At 41.6% G+C, this 10,238-nt stretch overlaps 1 protein-coding gene across 5 annotated transcripts; it reads right to left on the bottom strand.

The window, feature by feature from the left end:
• Nucleotides 1-798: 798 nt before the first annotated feature.
• Nucleotides 799-9,970, bottom strand: TIFA (TRAF interacting protein with forkhead associated domain). Of its 5 annotated transcripts, none has more exons than XM_019417791.2 (2): nucleotides 9,854-9,970; nucleotides 799-2,033 (listed from the first exon to the last, which is right to left on the bottom strand). In XM_019417791.2, the coding sequence occupies exon 2, from the start codon at nucleotides 2,007-2,009 to the stop codon at nucleotides 1,452-1,454; it is 558 nt and encodes a 185-aa protein (XP_019273336.1). In that variant the 5' UTR covers nucleotides 2,010-2,033; nucleotides 9,854-9,970; the 3' UTR covers nucleotides 799-1,451. The 5 variants fall into 5 exon arrangements, with proteins under 5 accessions (XP_019273336.1, XP_019273370.1, XP_019273347.1 ...); XM_019417825.2 differs by lacking the exon at nucleotides 9,854-9,970 and adding an exon at nucleotides 9,106-9,173; XM_019417802.2 differs by lacking the exon at nucleotides 9,854-9,970 and adding an exon at nucleotides 8,967-9,047.
• Between the last annotated feature and the right edge of the window lie 268 nt (nucleotides 9,971-10,238).

Raw genomic sequence — 10,238 nt, 5'->3', positions numbered from 1 at the left:
ATCAGAAGCAAACACAAGAATATAGGAAACCAAAGAATGTGGTGTCACAGGAACTACTAGTGGCCGTGTGCCACCATGTGAAGTGAGGAAGACGAGAATTGGAACCAATAGGCACTGAGGGGCAGATGGTGGTGACTTAATCCCCAGCCACAGCCTCCTCTGCCTGAGGCCTACAGCACTCCTCCCTTACAGCAAGCAGTCTAAGAACAGTTCTGTCTTCAGAAAGAATTTCAAAAAAATCTCAAACGTTTCAAAAAAATGTTTAGAATTAAACTTAGACCTTGTTTTTTAGAGAGAGAGAGAAAAAGAGAGAATGGAGGAGGGGCAGAGGGTGAGAGAATTTTAAACAGGCTCCACACTCAGTGCAGAGCCGACACGGGGCTCAACCTCATGACCGTGATAATCTTGACCTTGAAATTAAGATCAGATGCTTAACCGAGGAATCGGTTAGGTGCCCCTAAACTTCAACTTTATTATGTGCATGGATGCTGTTAAAATTTTGAATTCGTGCAATTTAAAAGTGTGTAGTAGAGGCGCCTGGGTGGCTCAGTCGGTTGAGCGTCCGACTTCGGGTCAGGTCATGATCTCGCGGTTTGTGAGTTGGAGCCCCACTTTGGGCTGTGTGCTGACAGCTCAGAGCCTGGAGCCTGCTTCAGATTCTGTGTCTCCCTCTCTCTCTGCCCCTTCCCAGCTCATGCTCAGTCTCTCTCTCTCAATAATGAATAAATGTTAAAAAAAATTTTTTTTAAAGTGTGTAGTACATAAAAATCAATGTAATATTTGGTAAGAAAACAAGAATTCTAAACATAGCAATAGTTTATTAAAATGTCTAAAATATTGGTTTTAGATACTGAATATAGATACGGAGAAGTATTTTTGGAAATAAACACCACAATTCTACAAAAAGGAAATCATAGAAAAGGTATTATTGCTCAAATAAGGCTTCCTATAATAAAACCACAATGACGCATAGACACTGCTCCAAAACACATCATGCTGTGTTGCATGCAGTACTCTAGCACTGCAAGTACCAACAGGCTACACCACCAGGAGCAACTCAACCATGGCCTTGACACTGAAAACAAAGAGCTGCTTGTGAAATAATATGACCAAACTAAGAGGTGGTTCCTTGCAAAACATAGGGCTAAAATCAAGCATATAAAGAAAATAATATAACTATTTTGAGAACACTATCCTTCATCACCAAGGATGCTTTTTGTACATTAATGCTCACAGAGGTACACTTAAATACACTTAAGAATTCTTCATACATCTAGGAATGCAACAGACGACTAAATCAATGACTAATACAATTTACAGACTTCAAAATGATAAGAAGAGATCCCAAATTTGATAACGGATAACAGTAATATACTAATAAACTGTGAAATATCTATAAAATGTCTACAGATTTCTTCATCCTTCATGATTCTCCTCTTAGCCCTCTGTGTTCACAATTCATTTTCATCCATTTCTGTAGGAAAAGTGTCTTGGGTAGAACAGGATGAGTAACAGCCATCCTCAGGTATGGGCTTCTGTAGTGGCCAGTTGTTTTCTTGCAAGAGTGATGTTGGAGACAAAATAAATTGAGTCTCAAAAAATTCTAATGACTCTCCATCTTCCTTCTCTATCAGGAGCTGATAGTCACCAAATCTGACCATGCACTTGTCAGGCAGGTCTATTTTATTTAAGTAGCACAGCTCCTTGTTGTCCACAAGCAGACTGGTCTTCTTACTCATATTTTTTATTTCAAAAGAGAGAACTGAACTATCAAACTTTTTAAACAGCTGCAGAGAAAACTGAACTCGGGAAACTTGTTTGTCCTGAAAGGTATAATGACAGATATTGGAATTTCGGCCAAATTTCACCACTTCACTGGAGGGAAGTTTTTCTCGGTTATAAAACCTTATGGATTGGAATATTCCACTTTGCAGCTGGACAGGATGGTAAACAGTTATCTGGAGACAAGTTATTGTCTCTTCCGTGTCAGCATCTTCAAAATTGGACATGATGTGTCTCAGGATCTGACCTGCCTGCAACAATCAAAACAGCATGTTAGTTCACTCCTATACTTCAGGCATTGATATCTTTTTCTAATATTTTGATGAAAATCTTCTGATAGGTCATTTATTTAGACTTTAAATTAAGAAGACAATACAGGGGCACCTGGGTGGCTTAGTCAGTTAAGCGTCTGACTTTGGCTCAGGTCTCTATCTCAAGGCACTTGAGTTCGAGCCCACATCAGGCTCCACACTGATGGTTCAGAAACTGCTTGGGATTCTCTCTCTCTCCCTCTCTCTCTGCCCCTTCTGTGCACTCTCTCTCTCTCAAAATAAATAAATAAACCAAAAAAAAAAAAAAAAAAGATGATGAATACATAGAATACTTTCAATTATCTAGTACAAATGTGAAAATTTTCACCAAGCCCCATGAGATCTGGTGTATTACTTTTTCTATCTCTATTTTTCATTTCTAGTTTGACAACAAGACCATACATACAGTCTAGACAATAATAAGGAATGCCTGCTGATAATAAAGTGATCTGGCAGGAGCAAAAAGAAACTTCAGTTCCTTTCTCATTTAAATAGAATGACTTGGGCTCAGAGAAAATATGACAGCTGTACATTAAAATCGGGAATAAATAATCCCTTTGCTTTAAATGCCTTCGGAGAATATACACATAAAGAAAACCTACAGTTTATTAACTAAATTATAATTAGATGTATTATGAATTGTAAAACCTGATTAAAGAAATTTAAAAGTTATGAACAAATAATTCCAACATTTATCCCTTAACATCGTCACTTAGATTTCTAGTAGGAAAAGGGTTAAATATAATAAATGCTTAGCAAAGATATGGAAGCAATCTAAGTATCCATCAATAGATGAATGGGTAAAGAAGATGTGGTATACACACACACACACACACACACACACACACACACACACACAGAAGAATATTATGCAGCCATAAAAATGGATGAGATCATGCCATCTGTGACAACTAGAATGAACCCAAAAGGTATTATACTAAACTAAATAAGTCAGACTGAGAAAGACAAATGCCATATGATTACACTCATATGTGAATCTAAAAACCAATGAATGAACAAACAAAAAGTAGAATAAGACCTGCAAATACAGAGAACAAACTGATGGTTTCCAGAGGAAAGAAAGTAGGGGGATGGGCAAAATGAATGAAGGGGAGACGGAGATATAGGCTTCCAGTTACAAAATGAGTAAGTCACAGGGATAAAAGGCACAGCATAGAGAATATAGTCAATGATACTGTAATAGTATTGTATTGTGACAGATGGTAGCTATGTGGTAAGCATTAAGTACAGAGAAGCTGAATCACCATGTTCTGAACACCTGAAACTAATGTAATGTTGTAGGTCAACTATACATAGGGGCACCTGGGTGGCTCAGTGAGTTAAGCCTCTGACTTTGGCTCAGGTTAGGATCTCACAACTTGTGAGTTCAAGCCTCGTGTCAGGCCCTGTGCTGACAGCTCAGAGCCTAGAGCCTGCTTCAGATTCTGTGTCTCCCTCTCTCTCTGCCCCTCCCCCACTCATGCTCGCTCTCTCTCTCTCTCTCTCTCTCTCTCTCTCAAAAATAAATAAACATTAAAAAAACAGTGAATCCTTTAAAAGTTTATTTTATTTTATAATTTTAAAATTAGACATTACATACTTAAAAAAATCTCCACAAGTTAGTTCTAAATATCATAGTCTGTACTCCTCCTGGAATTATTTATTTCTGTCAATGGTTCCTAATGACTGGACAAACTGACATTAACCACAATATAACTGCCATTAAGAGTTAAGAGTGTCCCTCAAGAGCTCTTGGCCCCACTGTGCCCTCCACCTACATTTGCCTTATATGTACCTTTAATAATCAGTACAATAAAGTAGTATAACAGAATAGGAGAACTAATTGCCAAAATCTTTGAGAGCTTATTCTCACACAGAACTGCCATTTTAAAGCTATTTTAAAAGGATTGCATGCACATGATTAAAAAATTGACACAGTAAAAAAGAATATTTTAAAAAGAGTATCTTCCCTCCACCTTAGTCCTTTGTTTCCTTTTCTAGAGCCAACCACTGTAAGAGTTGCTTTTATCCTTACAGAAATGTTCTTTACACAAGCAGCTTAACTATGTGTATGCTCAGACACAAACACCTATGTTTCTACACATAAGAGAAAACATTTTCTTACACAAACAGGAACATACTGTATCTAGTTCTAAACCTTGCATTCTTAAATTAATAATACAAATGGGTGATTTGTTTCTATATCCACACATGTAAATATATCTTACATTTGAACAGCTACACAGAATTCCTTTAAACTAGTGTGGCGATAAATTATACCAATAGGGGGGTGCCTGGGTGGCTCAGTCAGTTAAGCATCCGAATTCAGCTCAGGTCATGATCTCGTGGTCTGTGAGTTCAAGCCCCATGTCGGGCTCTGTGCTGACAGCTTAGAGCCTGGAGCCTGCTTTGGATTCTGTGTCTCCCTCTCTCTCTGCCCCTCCCCAGCACTCGCTCGCACGCTCTCTCTCTCTCTCAAAATTAAAAAAAAAAAAAAAAAAGAAATACCGAGGGAGTGATCCTGAGCACTTCCTGCATTCCTTAAAAACTGTTTAGAGTTTGGGAATCAATAAGCTTGAGTGAAGTTGGTCTGTAGTTTTGTTTGCCATCTATATTAAATGTTGGTATCAGAATTATGCTGATTTAAAAAAAAAATGCTTTCCTTTTCTTTCTATGCTTGCTGCTATTTACTTTTAAAATACAATCTTTCCTCCTATTTTGCAAAGTTATGATGCTACAAATCAAAACTCTCAATTTATTCCATTTTTCAACAAACGATATAGCTAAGCAAAATTTCTTTTTTATTGACTTGGAAATATATCTTTATTTTATTATTTTTTTTTATTTTTTTTAACATTTATTTATTATTGAAAGACAGAGAGACACAGAGCATGAGCAGAGGAGGGGCAGAGAGGGGGGAGACACAGAATCCAAAGCAGGCTCCAGGCTCTGAGCTGTCAGCATAGAGCCTGACATGGGGCTCGAACTCACAAACTGCGAGATCATGACCTGAGCCAAAGTCAGTCACCTAACCAACTGAGCCACCCAGGCACCCCTCTTTAATTTTAAATTTACTTTTTGTAATAGATTGTTTTTGGACATTATTACATCATATTGTATTACCCAAGTAGACAAGAGATGCATAGCTATAAGCAGAAAAAGTGACCTGAACCCTTAAAATCATGGGTCAAAGATAGTAAAAATTACTATGAAACCAATGTAGCGACAATTAACCAACAATGGGCAGAATTAGTTAACAGATCCTACACTGTGATTTGAAGATACTTTAATTATGATAATAAATTCTCATTATTCAAGAAGCAGACAGCATTAAAAAGAATAATTATAACAAATCATTAGATGATGCAATTAGTTGTTGACAAGAAAACAATTAGCTGTTAACAAGCAAAAAAGATAAAAGGAAAAGCAAGAATCTGTCCATGATCTCAGTCTTGTCTAGGATACATTGCCCTCATTCTAGTTCATTCTTGGACTTTGGACAATAACAGTTCCGAAAGGAGAACTGGATTCAAAACCATTGATATAATCTTTTGGTAACACCCAAATTACACCCAAATTTTGGTGTGTGTGTGTGTGTGTGTTTATTTTAGAGAGTATGCATGAACAAGTTGGAGAGAGGGGCAGAGAGAGCGAAAATCTTAGGCAGGCTCCATTCTCAGTGTGGAGCCTGATGCAGGGCTTGATCCCATGACCCTGAGATCATGACCTGAGCTGAAATCAAGAGTCAGATGCTCAACTGACTGAGCCACCCAGGTGCCCCTGTTTTGTGTTCTTTATATAACCTGTGAACTTAGAATTCATTCTTTTGAGCAAATTTGCCACCAAGAAAAGTTTGCCTCATACAAGCTCTTATTCCTAGTACTCAGGGTAGATCTATTATTGACTGCAAGGGAAAAAATATTGGCGTTCTGGTTTATCAAATCAGTGGCTACAAGTGTCTTGGTGTAGATCAATTCTCAGGGATCACAATTGTGACCCTTCAACAAACACTGAGATAGACTGTCTAATGTCAAATACTTGTTGCTCCTCCCTATCAGGCCAATCCCTACTGGTTCTGCTCCTTTAGAAAGATGAGACTTCCCACTCCACTGACAGCCATGTAATGAAACACGAATGGAAGTAACACAGAAGCTTACTTCCAAGCAGAAGCTTTAAAAGGCACTGTGGGGTTCTACCAGTCTTCTTTACCTCTGCCACATCAGCAGTCCCCAAAAGCAGCTCAGCCTCCATTCCAGAGGCAAAGGCCAAAGATAGAGCCCAAAAGGACACAGAATATGAGCAAGAAATTAAACCTTCTTTAAGTCATTTGTTCTTGAATTCTAACATCACCTGGGCTGACATGCATTCACCTATCTAATGAAGGTAAGAAGTGACTACAAACCCTGACAGTTAATAGGGTTACTACTTACTGCTTATGCCCTTCACATGCCAGTTACACTGCTAGCCATTGAAATCTGCTTGAGATAAATTATCAAAGACAGAAGAACAATGAGCTTATATAGTATAACAGTGGTTACCTTCGAAGAGGGAAATGGGTTGGGGATGGAAAAGACTTCATTGCACACTCTGTGCCTTTGAAATTGTATACCATGTGCACTTAATATCTAACCAAACATTTAACAAATATTTTCTTTACAAATTTACAAACCATCAAATTTTTGTGGAATTAAATGGAGGTGGAGATTACCTAAGTATTCAGTGGTAAATTGTGATATCTGACATCAAAAAGTTGTAAAAAAAAAAAAAAAGAGTTTGCCTGGCTAGTTCAGTTGGTAGAGTATTGATTCCTGATCTCAGGGTCATGAGTTCAAGCCCCAAGTTGGGTGTAGAACTTATTTAAAAAAAGTTTGTAAAACACTGTGACGATGTCTGAAACACAGTAATATCTGTATTCACAAATGAACTACAATAAATAAATAAATAGAAATGAAAATGAGCCCTGCCATCAAGAACTTTATCACAGAAAGCATAATACAGAAGGCATGGGTGCTCCATTATCAGAAGAAAAGTAAACCTCTTCTTTCCTAGGCACCAGGAAGTACACACTTACGGGGACTCAGAGCTGGCAAGAGAAAGGTTAGACTGAGGTTGGCTTCTGCTCCTCTCAGAGGAAATAGGGCAGATATGTGGAGAGGTGTTATGTGCAAAAAACATGCTCTCCACCCCTGCTCACACTCCCACCCCCTCTACCCTTCTCTCTCTCTTTCTCTCTCTCTTTCACACACACACACACACCCCACCACACCACACCAACTACCCCTCCAAAAGCTGGGCAAAGCCAGTAAAGAGACATATGACCCTCAACCTTGCAAAAGGCTGTTTGGACCTCAACTGTTAAGAACAAAAAGATACACAGATATTTTTGCTCAAAGGAGGAGCCAGGTGTCCAAACAGTTTAACAGAAAGTTTGGTGCCCCTGGGTGGTCATGCATGCCAAGAGGATTCTCATGCTTTAAGAGTTTGTTTTTTAGAGTAAGATTTACTGAAACAATGGAGTTTGTTCTGGGCAATGTGTTAAGGAAGGTATCCTTCTAAAATTTTTACTTTCATCCCTCCTCAACTCAATAGGATTATTAATAATCTCAAGGCAAAGTATGTCTCTGCCTTGTTGCAAGTAGCCTTTGATCAAAAAGGCTTTCTCCCTGACCAACACCCAACACTGAGCTTATTAATAAGGAGGGAAGAGAAACTTGAAGCAGAGCAAAAGGCACAGTAATCCTGCCGCCAAACCTCCCTCATGGGTCATCACCCCCGCAGTGTGGCTTTGAAGACATCTGTGAACAACAGTGTTCAGCAGAATCAATTTCTACTAAAGTAATAGGTTTTGCAAAAGGAGTCGTGAATAGCAAAAAGAGCAAGAGAAAAACCTTAAGGAAAAACACTTTCTTTTCAGAGACCTTGTCTTTCTCCCACTCAGCCTCACTAATCTGTACCCAATCAAATTTGCAGACTCCACCTCCAAATTTGGTGGCTGTGGACAGCCGCTAAGAGGTACAGCGTCGGTTCTGGCTTCCGGAGGATTGGGGAAATTCCTCCTTTCAACCTGAAAGCTAGGGAAAGTCCCAGAAAACAGCCGATTACTCTGTTTTCCAAATGAACCACTGAAGCAAGTAAGGCAGGTCCCGAAGAACCCTCAGCAGAGAACTCAGAGCCCCGGGGAGCCGGGGACCCCGCAGAAAGGTCTCCAACAACGAGAGGGGAGGGGTTCATGCATAATTTCTCTATGAGCTACACTTGATAAATTCTTTTTTGTTTTTTGATGGGGGGGGAGGGGACCTTGCAAAGCACAGAAAAGTGTATTTAAAAAAAAAAAAAAATCCCATCCCATCTCCAGTATTTCCTTTTCAGTATTCCTCCTCGCATTTACAAACATCCCTGTGTCATAAAGCTGGGACCATGCCGTATATAATTAATTGAGCGTGCCCGTACGCTAAGCTGGGAGCAGCGGGTGTGACTTTCTACAGGGCACCTCGAAAGACTCCTTGACAAAGCCTCCCTCTTGGGGCGATAAACAGACCAGACAGTCCCCACCTCACCCCCAGGCTACAGCCCGCCAAGTACCTTGGGGCCCGAGAGTCGGAAACCGTCCCAGAGCGGCTTAGCTTTCCCGGCTCCGCCGAAGACTAACGGAGGCCACCCAGCGGAGGTTCGAGTTGGGGGACGGTCACCGCCCACCGCCCACTGCCCGTAACCACACTGGTAGAGGGCGCCAGCCCGCCGCGCCGCAGCTGCTCGGAGAGGGAGGAGTCGGGCCGAGCTGGGGGGAGGAGGGGCGCACACGCGGACGGCCCCGGACCCTCCCGCGCGCGCCTCCTCTCCTCCCGCTCCCGGCAAAGTGCGCCCGCTACCCACCTCCCCGAAGCCTTTACAGAGTCTCGACAGCAGGAGCCGGTTCCCAGCCTTGGCCCCGCCCGCGCCCGCCTCGTCCTGTCTCCGCCGGAGGACTGCGGCTGCTGACGCTACATCCAGACCAGAAGCCCAGCCCCCTCACCCCGTTTCGGAGTTCCCAGGACGGGTTTGAGGCTCCGTCCACTGGTGCGGACCGCACCTCCCGAAACGCGTTGCTCCCTCCAGAGAGGATGTGGCTAAGTGAGCTAGATTTTGAAAAGGGAAAGAATCACTTCCCCATTAAAGGGCCACTCTCTCCTTCAAGAGTTGGCCTCGGACGGGGTAGGGATAGGAGGAGAGTTGCACTAATTTACTAAACAAGACAGGTGAACGGCTTGTATTATCTCATTTAATCCTCACAGTCGGGAGACTAAGACCCCCTTACAGACGGATAAACTGCGCCCCTGCCAGTGGTTAAGTGTCACGTTGAGCAAGAGCAGAGACAGGATTTGAACCTGCCATAGAGCCCATAATCAACCTGCGGCTACCTGTGATGCCCTGACCTTACACGAGACCAGTCCAGGAGCTTCCTCTCCCACCCGGGGATCCACCAAAAGGGATCCCTCACTCAACATCCAGGCTCTGGGGTTCCACGACTAAAAGCTGGTACATGATGCAAGGAAAAACACTTAACCTCCCACGAGTCCTTTATAGCCTTGGATGAATAAGATAATAGTTTTTTCCTGCCTCAGGGAAAAAGGTTTGGAAGGGAAAAAAGTGGAGAGAACCTGAAGACAACAGGTGTCTAGAGCGGGGTAGGAGTGAGACTCTATATAAGGAGTAAAAGACTGAGAAGAAAGGAGGGAAGACCAAGCTTGCAGTGACTGAGGAGGTCAAACTGGCCCACTTACTTCAGAGCTTGGGAATCTACCCACCAACTCGGGTAGGTGTCAGAGGGAAGACGCTCCTCTGGATTCTGTCCTGGGCTTGCAGGAGAGTTGTTCCTTCGCAGGTCAGTTTCACTGGCAATAAAATGACGCTGATACTTGGAGCTTCCCCATCTGATAAAAGTTCTGAGAGGGGTTAAGTTTTGACGTCTCCGAGTTACTTACGTATAATCAGGAACCATAAACACAAGGAAGGAAAAGTACAACTACAAATGTGGCAGATTCCTGTAAGGCTGCAATTTTGTTCGTTAATCATCAACATTTATTATGTCTTCTCTGAAGTGGAGATAGCCAGAGTATCTTCTTTCAGGTGAAGAACATTAGACCATGTGGACGGTAAGATATGCAA

Source organism: Panthera pardus, unplaced genomic scaffold, assembly GCF_024362965.1.
Source record: "Panthera pardus isolate Hobbes unplaced genomic scaffold, ASM2436296v1 HiC_scaffold_13, whole genome shotgun sequence".
Lineage (NCBI taxonomy): Eukaryota > Metazoa > Chordata > Mammalia > Carnivora > Felidae > Panthera > Panthera pardus.
Note: the sequence above shows the minus strand (reverse complement) of the source record. Positions and strands in the feature narration are given on the sequence as shown.